General features: G+C 38.6%; 1 protein-coding gene and 1 long non-coding RNA gene across 2 annotated transcripts; one reads left to right on the top strand and one right to left on the bottom strand.

Annotated features, from left to right (window-relative positions):
- Window positions 1-5,487: 5,487 nt before the first annotated feature.
- On the top strand, window positions 5,488-6,735 carry LOC145799159 (uncharacterized). The gene is made up of 2 exons (XR_014341171.1): window positions 5,488-6,129; window positions 6,243-6,735. It is a non-coding gene; the product is annotated as an uncharacterized LOC145799159 (long non-coding RNA).
- A 4,834-nt stretch (window positions 6,736-11,569) lies between these two features.
- Window positions 11,570-15,277, bottom strand: LOC114300570 (uncharacterized). The gene is made up of 3 exons (XM_082887463.1): window positions 14,644-15,277; window positions 13,201-13,284; window positions 11,570-11,781 (listed from the first exon to the last, which is right to left on the bottom strand). The coding sequence occupies exons 1-3, from the start codon at window positions 15,064-15,066 to the stop codon at window positions 11,701-11,703; spliced, it is 588 nt and encodes a 195-aa protein (XP_082743589.1). The 5' UTR covers window positions 15,067-15,277; the 3' UTR covers window positions 11,570-11,700.
- Window positions 15,278-16,940: the final 1,663 nt, after the last annotated feature.

The raw sequence follows: 16,940 nt of genomic DNA, 5'->3' as shown, positions 1-16,940 counted from the left end.
TGGGCTTAGAAAACATGATTTTGCCACTATTTAGTGGGCTTAAAACTCACAATTAATGAATTGTTCCAATTCGAATAACCCAACCTTCACCCACAGGCATTCAGGCAGTTATATCACATAAGCAATTAGCTTCAAGGTAAGCATGCTATCATGGCAGTCACTCACACGCATACAAGGATGCTAAAGCATAAACGCTTACCGAGTACTCCAGGCCAAAACAAAAGCTATGTTAGAAATCCATGCATGATCCTAACTATACAGAAATGCCTAATGCAACACATGCAAAAATGCAACTATAATAGACTCGGCTATTCTAAACATGGCATATGATGATGCTACAGGTAACACGTATTCAATTTGAAATTGAAATACAAATGCAGTTAGAATGATGTGCCGAACCCGGTGCATACAATACAGATGAATGAATGCAAACATGCGAGCATAAGTATGCTAATTGAAACATGCCCTAATCTAACCATCATAAGCTGGTAAATAAAAGGGAGAGATACGTGGGGTTGGAAGACATACATCACACGCACGCACATTTATTACAATTGTTCCCTCGCTCAGAGGGTCCGAATAAATAATATACAGTCCGAACAAATAGTATAGTCCGAATAAATACAAAATCCTAATTAATTAACAAATTAATCTAGGAAAGCAGGTAAATTAGCACGTAAATCCATAGACCGCCTCAGCTCTGTTCAAAATGATGAATGATACATGCTTGAGTTGCCTTGCGCGGAAATCCATTGCAATGCCCCGGTTTGCCTCTGTTTGCAATTGTTCTTGGAATATTGTGCAAAGCTCCAGAAGGCTGTTGATTTCTGATTTGCTGTAATAGAGAGCAACAAAGGGGCATGGCAAAGTATTTTCACATATGTATGCATGACTACTCTTTAGGGAGTATAGTCTTCGATCCTCGTGCCACCAATCACGCATCTCGATGCATGATGGCCAAGGAATCGAATTGCACGACTCAATGTGAAATGAATGCACATGAAAACACAACAAGACCTAAACTCCATCATGGGTAATCCGAAGTGTCGGCGACAGGAAATTGAGACACGTTCCGTCACTCGGAGTACGAAACATCCCTCGTTTCTCGTGCTTGGGCTAACTCCTATCCCAAACACGATGCAAATGAGATGGCATACACAATGCGATTAACATACAACCTAGCATACGCAATGCTATGAAATGGCATACACAATGCTCGATGTAACATGGCATACACAATGCTCTAACATGCGACCTAGCATACGCAATGCTACGAACTGAAATGGCATACACAATGCATGATGGACTTACACCAATCATGAGTGGACCTCAGCCACACTCACATCAGTGGCCATGAGATGAAAATGAGACAACCGAAATGCGTGCAGACATGCACACATACCAAGGACCGAACCTAGAGCATCAAATGCCACTCTACCAAAGCATGGCAAGAGATGCAAGATAGCATACGAACATGTGATTTCCAGCACTGAAATATGATATGCAATGGTCCCAAATCATGGAAATATAACACTCTATGCATGAAATAAGCCCCGAAACTCAAAACTAGTCCAATGCATTGAACCACAAGTATACAAAGCGAGCATAATTTGATCATGAAGTACAAAAACAGAGCCAAGGCAGTCCCAAAATATGCACATTTCTAGTTTGAAGCGTGGCCAAAAAATGCTAACGTGATGGACTAAAATAGCATGCAACATTGGCTAGCAAGTATGGTTTACATGGCATGTATATGAAGCGTATGAGAACTCATCAAACCAGCCAAAAAAAGTGAATAAAATATGTCCAAATAACCACTGAAGTGCAACCAATGCATGCAAAAATGATGAGCTCCTTTAGAGGGCCATACAAGGGGTTATTAAGCACATACAAGATAGACATGTAACATGGAAAAATCACCTCTGGAAATAGGTTATGACAGCCCTAAAACCCACCAAATAGGCCCTGAAATTAGTCTCGGAAACATGCAAAGAAAAGCCCCTTTGAAAGGCCTTGAATGGGATTGCTCTATACATGCATCATAGACATAAAATATGACAAAATGGGCTCTTGACAGAGCTTAGGCAGACCTTAAAACCCTCAGAATGAGGCTTGAAACATGACTTCAATGCATGCAAAATAGGGTCCCTTTGGAAGGCCTTTTTTTGGGTGGATACCTTTGGAAGGCCAACAATGCTAGTAAAGAGAATGAGGGGTGAGAGGGTCACCCCTCTATGATTTTGGAGCTCAGAGACACATCAAGGCCACTGAAAATCCACTGGATTTTAGTGGTTAAGAGGCCAAAACAAGGCCAACGCAAATGCTCACATGCATGGCTCAAAGCATGGGGAAATGAAGAATGCAAGGAAGAAAATGACTCCAAATAGAAAAGTGACCTCAATCAAACTTAAAGAGGAGGTCAAAAAAACACTTTCTTCAGTTTAGGTCGAGGTCCAAAAATGCTCACAAATAAGGCTAATATATCATGCAAAATAAGCCCTACAAGAGAGATAAATCATACAAGGGGGTAGCAGACCTCAAACAGAAAAGTACTCTTAAACAAACATGAAGAGGAGCTCAAAATAAGACTATTTTCAGTTTACACCAAGGCTCGAAAATTCTTGCAAATGGAGCTAAAGTATAGAGCAAAATAGTGCAAAAAAGGGGTAAATGAAGACTTACCCATGTAGAGCCGACTTTCAGCAACTTCTGGACCAAGAATGTGACTCCTCAAGCTCTGTAAATGACCTCCAAGATGCTGGAATAGATGGTGGGGGTGGTAGGCTATGAGGTGTAGTGTGAAAAGGCCAAGAATATTAGGGTTTGGAGCTTGGAGAGAAGGTAATGGAGGATGGAGTGTGTATGCCTTAACCAAATGTCTAACCCTTGCAAAATGAGATGGAGGGTTGGTTATATAAAGGGAGAGAAGTAGGGCTTCTTGGAGAAGCCAAGAGAGAGGTTCGAAGCTTCTACAAGAAGCTTGACCAAAGGGGTCAAGCTTCTTGAGGAAGCTAGACCAAAAGGGTCAAGCTCCTCCTACCAACCAAGCAAAGGGGTCAAAACCCCCTTTTAAGGACCAAAACAAGGACAAAACCCTCGGATAGTGGGTCAAGTGCTTCACAGCTGGTACAGCTGTGTTGCACTTGAGAAGAGCAAAAAGCAGAAAGCTGGCCGACCAGCTAAGGTGGCCGGCCGGCCACTCCCCCTGGTCGGCCGACCAGGGGTCAAAAGGGTCAAGCAAAAAAGCTGGTCGGCCTCCCAGATGAGTAGAATACAGCTGTGTGGTGAAAAACTAGAAAATGTGACCTAGGAGAGAGAAAAACTAGCTTTTTAGAGGGGTTCAAAAGGGTCAAGAAGAATTACTGGTTGGCCTACCCATATTGGTGGCCTCCCAGATGAGGACAACACAATGATGGTGTGGAAAACCAGAAATTATGGCTCAAAAGCGAGAAAAACCAGCTTTCTGTCAGAAAAATCGGCTTTTTGAGAGAGAAAAAGAGAAAACTGGTTTTTCAGGGGAAAAGGTGGCCTCCCACCATCCTACTATCTTCTTAACAATGAAAATAGGGTCCCTGCCAAAAATGAACCCTAACCGATGCAAAACGAGAGTTCGGGGGCCAAAACGCGCGGTCTAGGGCCCCGAAAACAGGCTGTTAGGCACCGGAAGTGGCGTATGACCACGAAGGTGGTCTCCCGGGCCACAGTGTCCCTCAAGAGGGAGGTAGCAAGGTGTGTGCCAAAGACCGGAGCAAAAGGAGGTAGTTAAGCGATCCCGAATCGAGGCATACGGCCGACGGCTCCGAAAACCGGAAACTAGGCTCCAAACAGGAAAAATGGCCTACGACCACGAAACGTAGCCTACGGCCACCAAGAGATGGTCTACGAGACCTCTCCCTCCCTTCGGGAATAGAAAACAGAGAAAACAGGACCTGGTTCGCAAACCGAGGCAAAGCCCAAAAGAGCTCCGAAGTCCGGAGGCAAGGCTAGCAGCCGAGACTCCGCAACCTCAGAATGAGCACAATATGCAACATCACCGAGCGCTCAGTTGGTGACGTCTGAGTCTTAAGGTCGGTCAAAAATGGGATGTCTACACCCGTTCGGGGGGGGGGGCAAAGTTGCGAAATGACCACCAAAACTGCTAAAACTTGGCACGGGCAGCTTGGTCAAGCCTAAATAGACTTGTAGGAACAAACGGGACCTCGATTGGATTTTCGATTAGAAAATTAGAAGGAAAATTTGTAAAACACAAGACGTAAAAGGCTCGTTCAGGGATCAAAATTGCGAAATGAGCACCCAAATCACCGAAACTTGGCACAGACAGCTTATTCAGGCCTAAATAGATTCGTAGGAACAAACGAGATCTCGATTGGATTTTCGATTAAAAAATTAAAAAAAAATTATAAAACATAAAACTTAAAAGGCCCGTTCCCACCTCTGGGGTGATTAGGTGGGAGCTTCTCTCTCTAAAACTTAGAGAGAGAAAGCTTCCCTATTAGTAACCCCTTCTGGTTTTCTTGGTTGTATCGTCATGGGTTGCATCCAAGGTGGTTCCCAGGTCCTGTAAACTTCTCTTCCTTGAGGGTAGTTGTTGACTCCGGCATAGGCCCACATTGGTTTCTGGAACCCAGTGTTGCTGTTGTTGTTACACTGTGCGGTGGCTACTGTGTGGCCATGGGTGCCTTATGGTTCATCGTTGGTGTGTTACGGGCTCTAGTGTCTGGTCCATAACAAGTGGCTTTTGTTTTTCACCGGAGATGCCAGGCCTGTCGGTCTCTCTTGCGTGTGCCGCTAAGCTGGGGAACGCCGTGTTGGCTGTTTGTGTGGTAGTGGTGGAAGTTTGTCTCCGCTACTGGTTCCTCGTCGGAGTTACTTGGTTTGAATGATTGTGCTCTATGTGATGAAGGTCGGCCATGGCTGCTTGCAGTGGCGACGTTGTTTAAAATGGTGTTCGTTGTGGTCCCAGAAATGCTCTCTGTTCTGGGTTGTGCTTCTACGCTGGTTTGTGGAATATCCAGTGGGGCGTCATGGGTTACTTCGTAAGCTTGGCTTAACGAAGGTTGGTGTGTAGTTGTTCAGTTCATGAGTTGCTGCCGTGAGGTGAAGAGTAATACGCCGGCGAGTATCCATTGCGAGCATTGGCCTAGTTTTATGCCCTAGTTTTTTTTTTTTTAGGCTGCTCGTCGGAGTTGCTGAGCGGTTTCCATGGTGGTTTTGAGCTTTATGGCGTGCAAGGAAGATTGTAGATGATAGGTGCATTCACGCGGTCGATGAGTGTATTGGGTGCGGATTGTGGTGATAGCTCCTGAAGCCTGCTGCTGTGTGTGACGACGATGCCTATCTCACTCTCTGTCCAAGCTAGTTCCTCACCAACTGATGTTGTGTATGCATTGGTTAATGGGATCACGTGGAGGAGGTGATGTCAAGCTTCATTTTGGTGAGTCCGGATCCTCTCCTTGAGGAGGGTCCTTCATTCCCTGCTTGCAACGGCTCAGATGAGCCGTTGGTCATCCAACGGCTGAGATTATAAAAAAAAAAAATCAAAAATGAAATTTCGGACATCTCCCGCCCAAGACAAAACACACAACTCTCAACGCCCAAAACACAGCTCACACAGCCTACACTCACCCATTCCCTCCGTCGAACCCACCCTCACCGACGACCCAATACCGGCGGCGACCCACTATCGACGTCGTTGCAAATCCGACGACGGTAACCCAGTCTCAAATCCGGACTCATGCAACACACCCACCGAGCCATCACACTGTTCTGCAAAATCGATAATAATTATAAGCCGATCTTTGTCACCATTATAATCGAGAAATCGTAGCCATAGATTCCTAATCCTGTCTCTATATATATATAGGTGTATGAGTGACCATTGATCTCTCTTGCTCCTCTTCTCTGTTTTTAGACCAAGAACTCTGCAAAAGGGTTTTGTGGAAAGGTGAGTTGTGGATAGAAGATTTATGTCGGCAGAGTCTGAATCGGCGTTGATTGGGGCTCAGTTGAAGCTCTAGATTTCATTCACTTCTGTGTTCTTCGCTTTGTGCTTGCAACAACTCTGCTGTCTTTACCAGCAGAGAACCAATCTCTGTTCCCAACTGTTTCGATGCGTTTGAGGCCAAAGAGGTACAATTTTTTTTTAAACCTTTTTTTTTTTTGCATATGTTTCAAGCTTTTGTGTGTTTTTTGATGGTTTTGTGGACTGATCTGAACTGGGTTTTTGTGTTTGTGATTTGCAGGACTTGTTCTGGAGTAGAGTGTTTTGGGGGTTTTCACATAAAACGAAGAGAATCCGAATAATCTGTTACGATCCGTATGCAACAGATTCGCTGTTTATGGATGATTTTGGACATCTGTTTGATGATTTTGGGAGTCTTGATGATCTTCAAATCTTTGGGTTTGAAGAGAATGAACCAAGTGATCTTCCTGATTTTGATTTTGAGCTTGGAAATGAAGAGTTTGCTTGGATGGATGGACCCCTCAATATAGCATGCCTATAAGTTTTGCAGCTAATAGAAATGAGTGTTGGTATTATGATTATATTATATAGTTTTAGGGAGAGAAATGCACATATCAAGAACATTTGATTAAGTTCTTGAGAGTGGTTTTGTTTATTTGTTTGTTTGTTTGTTTATTAATATAGAAAGAGATGAGTGAGCTTGATTCATTTGATTTTTCATGTGCTATTAAAACAAATTCTTTAATATTAATATAATTCTGGTTCTGCTGGTATGCTTCTGATCTGGTATGAATTCTGGTAAATTCTAATTCTGGTTCTGGTTCTGTAGATGGACATGATTTTGCAATGGTTCTGCAATGGTTACAGTTTATCTATATTTTGCAATGGTTTTGCAATGGTTACAGATTATGTCCAGTTTTGTGATCAAATTTTGTGCCCATAGAGAATTGGAATTAAAAATCTGGAAACTTGGTTGCTGGTTGTGTTATTCAGATGCTGCTAACCATTCACAAATTAAACCAGAAAGCAAGCAAAAGGCCATTTTGATTAATAATAATAAAAATAAAAAATAAAAAAAAAGTAATTACAAGAGTAACACATTCTCATACTCTCTGTGTTCAACTACATATAATCCAAAAATATACAGAACTTGATTAATCATTTTGTCCATTTTGATTAGTGATCAAGGAGAATTAGAAGAAAAAATATACACTGCCAATTGATCCAATTGATTGTTCGAACCACTCACAACAGAGGAAGGAAAAAGAAAAAAAAAAAACAAAACAAAAAACAAAACAAAAAAAGTGGGTTTATTTTCTTTTGCTCTGTTTTTCCTTGTTTCTTTGGTTTTTTTTTACTTTTCCCCTTCCAAATTCTCAGCAAGAAATTGGAACATCACACTCACATATTCTACAAGAAAATCATTTGCAGAATATCAAGAAAAGCTAAAACAATGTATCAATAGAAACTAACAAAAATTGAACACACAACCACCTTAACTAGCACTGGTGCAACAAGAATTGAACAGTCATATATGTTGCAACAAGAATTCAGCATTTATAAACAACAAATTCAGTACAATTTCAGTGTGAATACAAGCTATAACACACATTTCAGCCCAATTTCAGCAACTATAAACAAAAAACAATTTCAGCAAACATTTAACCCTCATACATGTTCACACAAAAATAAGAACAAATTCAAGCTCTTTTATGTTCGCAACAGATGCACAGCAGCAGCAACAGATGGACAGTAGTTTCAGACAGTGTTCAACCCCATTTCTGCCCGCGACATCTCGGCCTTTGCAAAGACAGTGTTCAACACTCTCGCCTTTCAGACCCGTGGAGAAGGGCTGCAACGGCTGAGATCAGCAGTTTCAGACAGTGTTCAAGCTCTTTTATCTCTGCACCCATTTCAGCAGCAAGAAAGACTCCCCAATAAGGACAGAGAGAATGAGGGCAAAGCAATGGGTTAGGTTTGGGGAGTGGGTCGCCGTCGAGAGGGTCGCCGGTGAGACGGGTTCAATGAGGTGTAGGAGACGAGCGTGAAAGCTGTGTGTTTGCGAAGCAGATAGATAAAAGATTCACCTCGATCGGTTAGGTTGGGTTTCACGAGTGGGTCGTCGGCGTTGGGAGTGGGTCGCCGTCAAGCTTGGGTTTCCGTTGGGAGTAGGTCGCTGGTGAAGGTGGGTTCTGTGGAGGAGAAGAAGTGCGTGTATAACCTATACAGCTTTGGGTTTGGCTGAGTTTGTTTGGGCGGGAATGTTTGAAATTTCATTTTTTTTTTTTAATCTGAACCGTTGGATGTCCAACGGCTCATCTGAGCCGTTGCCAGTAGGGAATGAAGGAGAGTGCCTCAAGGAGAGGATCCGGACTCCATTTTGGTTGGTAAAAAGCTTTTGTTAAGTGGTCCAATTATATTTATATATATATATATAGTGATATATTGCATGTCTTTTGGATGGAGTGATGTAGTTGCACTGCACACATGGGCTACATTATCCGAGAGCAATACACAGGAAAGTGGTGCACGTGGGTTGTTCTTGGCCCACGGTTTTAGGTTAAACCAGCAATGGTTTTGTGGCAAAAGGTTATAAATATTTATTTTGTGTTGCATGTGGTGTAAAAAGAGTGGGCCAATTTTTGGTTGGGTTCTTTTTGGTCGGTTAGGATTATATGGGCTCATTTTTTAATCATGGACTTCAAATATATATTTTTAAGTGGGCTCACAAATTTTTACCATGGCACAACAGTATATGGTTTATAGCGGTTTATTTATGCTGATTGATTACATGGTCATCATGTGACTCTATATGACATTGGTAGTGAGCCATCTCTACCAAGAGTGATTGAGTGGTCGTTGCTATGGGAATTTGTGATTCGATGGCTAGTTGAGTTAGGGGCTGAGAGATGAGCGGCCTACTGATTTTTTCTGGTTACTTCTTGTCTTCACGTGACCCATCCTGATTGATCGTCAGCCACTCCCAACATGGAATGAAAGGGACACTACCGTGGGGATTGAGGCTTGTGGTCAGCTTAGGAAGGAGCTGGGGGATGTGGGGGTTATTCTCATGATGGGATCGCTGTCGATTTTGTCTGTTGATGTGGTGGTTAATGGTTTTTACTACACTTCTTAAGACGTTGATTATGGTGATTGACTATGTAGGTTTCATGTGACTCCGTCGGGATCTTTTCATAGGATAGATCTTTTCCTTCGTCATGGCTTTGGTTAAGTGGCTAGGATGTCACGGCTATGAGAAGCGAGATGCTTATTGGGTTCCATGTTTTCATTCGAGGTAGAGACTAGGAGCAAGCGCGGGCGGTTATCATTTTTTCAACTGGTTTTTTGGGTGTTTAGTTTAGTTACATTTGTATTGTGCGTATGTCTATTATGTTTTATGAGCTTCTGGCGTGTATATGTTTATTTGCCCATATATCCACCACAAGTTTCCATCTATTATGTCTGATGGTAGGGTTTACTTGGGGACAAAAAGGATATATGGGCAAAGTAGGGGTTCTTGTATTTTCTGTTCTTTCGCTTTTGCGGGGGTGGTTTTTTTTCTTGCAGTGGTAGTTTTATGTGGCTATTTTGTTGTCGTTTTTATTTGTTGTAGGGCGTACTTGGGGTATGCCCCTTGTAAACTTGTATATTTTATTGTCTTTTATTTTATGACTTACTCACCAAAAAAAAAAAAAAGGCTCGTTCGGGGGCTGAAATTGCGAAATGAGCATCGAAACCACCGAAACTTGGCACGGACAGCTTGTTCAAGCCTAAATAAACTTGTTGGAACAAATGGGACCTCAATTAGATTTCCAGTTAGAAAATTAGACTGAAAATTGTAAAAAACAAGACTTAAAAGGCTCGTTTGGGGGCCGAAATTGCGAAATAACCACCAAAACTTGGCACGGGCAGTTTGCTCAAGCCTAAATAGACTTGTAGGAACAAACGAGACCTCGATTGGATTTCTGGTTGGAAAATTTGAAGAAAAAATGTAAAAATCAAGACTTAAAAGGCCCGTTTGGAGGTCGAAATTGCGAAATGACCATTGAAACCACTGAAACTTGGCACAGACGGCTTGTTCAAGCATAAATAAACTTGTATGAGCAAACAACACCCGATTGGACTTCTCGTTACAAAATTAAAATTAACATTGTGAAATTCATATCGAGGTTTTTTTTTTTTTTTTGTCAATCTAATATATATATTTTTTTCATGTGACAGATTGTCAATGGTGGAAAATAGTTCAGGCTACATCAGAAGATTTGATTTTATGTTTTTGGAAATATTTTGACATAGGATTTTTGGTAAATGATTTATGAATTACATGTTTAGCATCAAAATATTTGGTGTTGTGTTTTTACAAATATTTTGACATAGGATTTTGGTAAATGACTTGTTGGTTAAATGTTTAGCATCAAAATATTTGGTTTTATGTTATTGAAAATATTTTGACATAAGATTTGGAAATGTATTTGTGGGTTTGATGTTAATAGTTTGTAAGTACTTTGGTGTGAATGTTTTAGATTGTCAGAGAATTGTAATTATTTTGGGTTGTTTAATAGCTATTAATCTTGAATTATTATGAATGTCTCGCACAAGTATATTATTATTTACATTACATTTGTGTATATATTCTGTAGAGAAAAATAAGTGTTTTGGATTATTTTGAACAGGAAAACTATTAAAATCAAAATTTGTGCAGTGAATTTTTAGTGACAGGTGGTATTTTGGTCGCTGTTAATATATTTGGCGACAACATAAAGTTCGTGGTTATTCCAAAAACTTTTAGCAAACAAAAGTTTTTAGCGACCAAATTAATTTTGTTGCTAAATAGTACTTTTGCCGATGCATTTATTTGTCGCTAAAACTACATAGTCTATCTAAATTTTAACCTTTTAGCGACAAAAAATATATGATTTTTGGCGACCATTTTTGTTTGCCGCTAAATGTCTATATACGGTGACAATTTATGATTTTGTCGCCAATACTTTTGGTGACAGGCCTTTGGTGACCAATTGTGTACTTGTCACTGATTCTTTTGGAGACGAATTGGTCGCCAAATGTGTTTTTTGTTGTAGTGGTTAATGCATAAGGCAACGTCATATTATGACCAGTCATTGAAAGTCATTCACTTTCAACGGCATGCTATTAAAACTTTTAGCCACGCATCTTAAACGTCATGCTTAATTTTTCTACAACTACTTTTGCACGACATTAACTCAAGAGACAAACCACGATGCTCATTGCTAGTCATTAAATATTTAATACAACGGCCTATTCTACCCATCGTAGAATATGTTTAGTTTTTTTTTTTTTTTTTATAATTCAACCGGTTCTATTTCACTTGTTCTGTACAATCTAAAACAAATATTACAAACAAGTTTCACACACACACACACACATATATATAAGTATCAATCAACCATCAAATTATCATTTCAAACATCAAAAAAACTATTATAAGTTTCGAACATCCAAAAATTGTCTGTACATTCCAAATCATCCAAAAACTATGTTTCTAAACATCAAAATTTGTCCTCACTTCAAAACCGTCCAAAAAGTTCTAAATCATCCCACACACACAAAAAAAAAAAAAAAAAAAAAAAAAAAAAAAAAAAAACCACCCTATCTTCCGGTTCTAAACGGTACAAAATTTACCCAAATATTTTCTTACGAGTGCACTATCATGAGTTGATTCAATTGCATCAACACTTGACTTGCAAAGGAACAAATTATATTTATAGATACATACTCTTTGGGATGTAAAGCCATTGCTCACACATATTTCTTATGGTGTGTAAGGGTTGTCGTTGTTTTACCTGCCAAGCAAAAATCAATTGCTATCATTATAAACTAAAAAGAGAAAAGAAACACACAACAAAGCACAAAAAATAAAAACCAAAATATTGATTACTAAATCTAAGATCCCAGAACTTTATCGTTGTATCATGAGAGCCAATTAATTACAACTTGTGGATCTTAAAACAAACATTTTACAATGAGGCTTGATCACAAGAAAAGGACTTCCTTGCTATAAATAGATGTTATAATGCACGAACTATACAGCATAACCTTTTTCTACTTTGTCATACCAGAGAGCTCAAATCATTGTTGGAGACCAAGGCTCTCTCTCTCTCTCTCTAATATATATATATATATTTTCAACATTGAGAGGAAAGGGCCCAGTCTCTCTCTACTTTCATGTTGATCACCAACAGATGTATATTTTTGTATTGTGTCCTTTCACATAAATTATCAGATCACCCTACCCTTCTGGCATCTCTGACATGAGTAAAAAGTATAATATATCTAATAGATGAAGAAAAATATTCTAATGTCGAAGCCACTCAAAAATTTTATACAGTTTCTCTTCCATAAGATTCTGTCACAATTTTATTTAGTCTAGAGGTACAAAATAGTTTTTAAGCAGCACATGCAATTTTATTTCAGAAGGAACTAATACATTTAGAATAACTCAACATACGTGCTAACAGCTATCAACTTATAGAATGGAGTCCTCATAATTCCAACTAGGCACACACAAAATCTAAAAATATTTTTAAATTCTTTATGATTACACCTTCTTAGCTCATACGCAATTATCTTCAAGTTAACTCTCTTTTCACAACCACCATTATTCCAAAAGTTTATTTACCCATAAGCGGCAAGCTTCATTTTACCAAACTATTAATGCTTCCCTTGTAATCAACGTAATAAAGAATCACTATATATACAAACTTCAGCCTAAATCACTAGAATCCCACTTTCAAGATATGATTTGTGGTCATGGACACACAAATGTCATAGACACAAGGCACCATACTTGTCAAGTCCATATTGTCTCAAAATGGTAGCAGGCTTACGTATGAATTGCAATGACAACCATATGTATTTAACTTTTATTTTTCATCTGGAAAACCTAAAGTAAACAATCACAATCAAGAAAACAATACTGAAACCTTTTGTAAACATCGGATAGGTATTGATGTATTTGACAAACTAATCATTGCCATGAAAGTGTCCTACATATATCTTATGAAATTTTCGATAAGAAAACTAGTAAAAACTGTTAAAAATTATTATATGGTCTAAATTTAATCAAAATAACTCTACACATTGCAAAAATAATATCATAAGAAAAGAGGAAAAAAACAAAGCAAAAAAAATAAAAAATAGAACTGTGCCTATTTTAATTTAAACCATCATTTCTCCTCCACCACAGAAAAGGTTTTGCCTACCGTAGGTTGAGTAAAAACTGAGCAAACGGTGTTCTCATACCCAGACAGTGCATGAATTTGCATCTTGCTACGGATATCCCAGACCTGAAAGCATGATGTATCATCCAAGTAAGAGAATAATCTTTCTAGATTAAATTCAAATTTTATATATATATGCACTTTAGGCAGAGATTGAAATACTACAGAAGTAACATTGTGTGCTGTAACTTATATGTGGTAATGAATCATACTCGGCAGATAGTCACGACCCCCAGTGAGCAGAATGTCAATAGTCGGATGAAGAGCCCAGCAATAAACTCCACTTAAATGACCTCAGTTTAAGACCAAGCCAATCAAGCTCTAATTGTTTGATATATCTAAAGTACTATTGCCTATGAAAGTTCATTTTATTTCTAGTTTCCTCTATTTTCTCAGCAAACAGACAACAACTATGCAACAAGTATATAACTCAATTTAAGATAGTTTCTGAAATTTGAATGCAAAATTGACAAAGTCTAGTTGGAAAGTGTGGAGTGGGTTACGACGAGAGATGCAGATGTTAGTAACTTTCCTTCAAATCTCTAGTTATGCCAAATTACAACAATGATTGAATGTTATTGTCCTAGTTTGTTTTTCTTAGCCTAAAAGCAAGTCACATACAAAACAAAGCATGTCTTAAAAATTGGATCAAGCAAGATCAAATTAACTCCACAATCCAACAAGATCCAGCTATTAGGATGGCATAATAGCTTTACTATAAGATTTTCTTTTCAATTCTGCTAATATTCATTGATCACGTAAGATGTTAGAAGTCAACAACATACTTCCATTCTATAGATCACATCATATTCAACTTCTCTATCCTTTTCAATAATTGAACTCAGGTAATGAAAATATTCAATCTTTGTTGTCTTTTAGTTTCAATCCTCACTTCTCGATTATTTTTACTCGTATTGTTACTAAAACTACATTCCATACATTCAATTTTAGTGCCACTAATTTTACTCAAGCTCTTCTCTCCATATTTCTATATTCTTACAAGAATAATCACAAAACTTAAAACATCATGACCATAAAACCAATTAGAATCAATCAATTAACTTTGGTACCAATATCATCAAAATTGTATAGTGCACAACTGCACATACACATGTAGTCCTAGCAAGGGATATATTTTAAAGATCAAGTATCAGATAAATCCATAAATTCTATTTGAATTAAAATCAATTCAAGTACTCATTAGAAAATCCCATAATTACACAACCAAAACTAAAAATTTTAGAATAACTGAGAAGGAAGTAAGGTATTGAAAACTGATCAATTAGGATTTGGATTAGATCAATTGCTCTAGGGATCTAGAATTGGGAAAAGCCCTGCTCCGGCGGCACCTCTTGGTGGCGAAAACCCTAAAAACTTCTACAAATTGGACCGAATACTAATCGAACACAGAAAATACAAACACACCGTAGAATAATCAGTCAGATCGTCCCCTTGCAAGCCTCTGTGGCTCATCTTCTGGACAATTCTGGCAGGAACAAAGGGAAGTTTCGTGACGGCCTTTCCTTCGAAGAGAGAGTTCAAGAGGGCGAGAGCAACGACAGCGCTAGATTTGAACTTGAAGAGGGAGAGATCGTGGTTGGACTCAACGCGATAGATCTTCTTGGTCTTGGACTTCTTGATGTTGAGCTTGGAAGGGTTAGAGTCCGTCTTCATGGTCTTGAGCTTCTTTGAAGCTTTGTCGATGGAAAATTTGATGGACTTGTAAGAGGTTGTTCGGTAGATTAGAACCCATGAGATTGCCTCGCAGACTATGGTAGTGTAGACGAAGATTCTAACAACGATTAGGTTGTCGAAATAATGGAAATTGGAAAAGAAAGTGCTCGCCATTGTCGAGAGAGAGAGAGAGAGAGAGAGAGAGAGAGCGAGAGATGTGTTAGGGCTTGATAATTCTTTGAGGCAAATTGAGAGGTCTAACAGTTTTTTTTGGTGTTGAATGGTGGCCTAGGGTTTGTGCTTATGTGAGTGTGAATGTGAATGTCAGAGAGACAAAGAAATAGACGAAGACTTAAAGAGAGAGAGAGAGAGAGAGAGAAATAGAGGATGTTGGGGCTGAAGATTTATGGTTTTGATTATTATTATTTTTAATTTTTTTTTTGGTGTTTGGCACTGAAATTTCATTTTGGTGCTATTTTTTTTTTCAATCGTGCCTTTCACGATAGCAATTACGTGTCATGGAAAGTGCAATATTTTAAATGACAGGTTTTTGTGTGTCATGAAAAGTGTAATTTTTAACGACTAGCTTTTTGTGCGTCGTGAAATATTCAATATTTTTAATGACTGGTGAACGCGTGTCGTGTATAGTTAATGTATTAATGGCATGCCATATGCATGCCATAGAAAGTTTTATTATTTACGACTAACATTGCAAGCAGTAAAAAAATCATCGTTATTAGCATTCACGACCTACGCAATAGATACATCATGGTTGGGAAATTATTTACGACATGCAAAAAAAGCAACCTGTAAAAGTGAGAAATCACGGCTTGCATTTACTGTATGTCATTGATGTGAAGCCGTAAAAATTCAATTTTGTTGTAGTGAAATAATCCAAACTCAAATCGTCCACTTGGTTTTAAAGACCAAGAATCATAAAATGACTCCCTAACAGCAACTGATCAATCATTACAAGAGAATTCGATTATGGGACTTAGGTACGAGATATGAATGTTTTACGCACACACATCACCTTACCTCTACTAATCATCATGACAATTTTAAATCTAAAATTGGTAAGACTTATACATGACATGCCTCAACAAAAAAATGTATGGGAGAGCTAGAATAGGAGGTATGCATAAAGAGGGAAATAAGCAAAATATAAGAGGATAGACAAGGATTGGAAGCATGCATGAGGGATATACAAAATAAACAAAACTTTAGATAGCTAACCTATATGCAACTATGGAAAAAATGACTTGATCGCATATGGGTCATATGCTCATATGACCGAAAATGAAAGACAAAAAATGAACAACAATAATGAAAAGAAAGAAAAACACTAACCTTTCGAATCATAGAACTGCAATGGTGAATTCCTAGCTACCCTTAAGTTTTTCTCTTTGCTTGGAAGAACTCCTGGCTTATCTTTGTGTGAATGGCTCGAGACTAGACTCAACACGAAAACTTTATACTAGAATGGCCAAGTCAATGCACAAAGGTGCTAGATATCCAAGATTTCTATAAGTACTTAGAGTAATCTCTTAAATTCAGAAAATGGCTTCTTGAACTCAAACCTTGGACGAAAAATATTGAAAGTGAAGGGGGAGGGGGGTTTATATAGGCTCTTAGAGGAGTATTTTTTAGCTAAAAAATGATGTGGGATTGCAAATTTTCAAATACCAATAAGAGCAACTGTGCAGAACAGTAAAAAATTACCATCACGAAAAATTAGTTGTTGGACCTGATTCGACCATGGAAGAGGGCTGATTCGGTCATATAGCGTTGCGCGCTTTTTTTTGTAATTTTTTGCCAACCTTAACTAAGTGAGGGAAAATGTTTTCAAAATGGATTTTGGGCTTGGGCCACCTTTTTTTTTTTTTTTTTTGAAAATTAGTCCAAACTAAATAAGAAAGTAGGCCCAAAATAAAATATAAAAAGCTTGGTCCAACTATGGTTTGTAGATTTTGTGAAAAGACCATTTTATCCTTTATAGTTGAGTGATCAAAAAATGTCTACTAAAATTTCGTTTGAAATAAGATTTT

Source organism: Camellia sinensis, chromosome 9 (assembly GCF_055761805.1).
Source record: "Camellia sinensis isolate YWXY chromosome 9, ASM5576180v1, whole genome shotgun sequence".
NCBI classification, from domain to species: Eukaryota; Viridiplantae; Streptophyta; class Magnoliopsida; order Ericales; family Theaceae; genus Camellia; species Camellia sinensis.
Note: the sequence above shows the minus strand (reverse complement) of the source record. Positions and strands in the feature narration are given on the sequence as shown.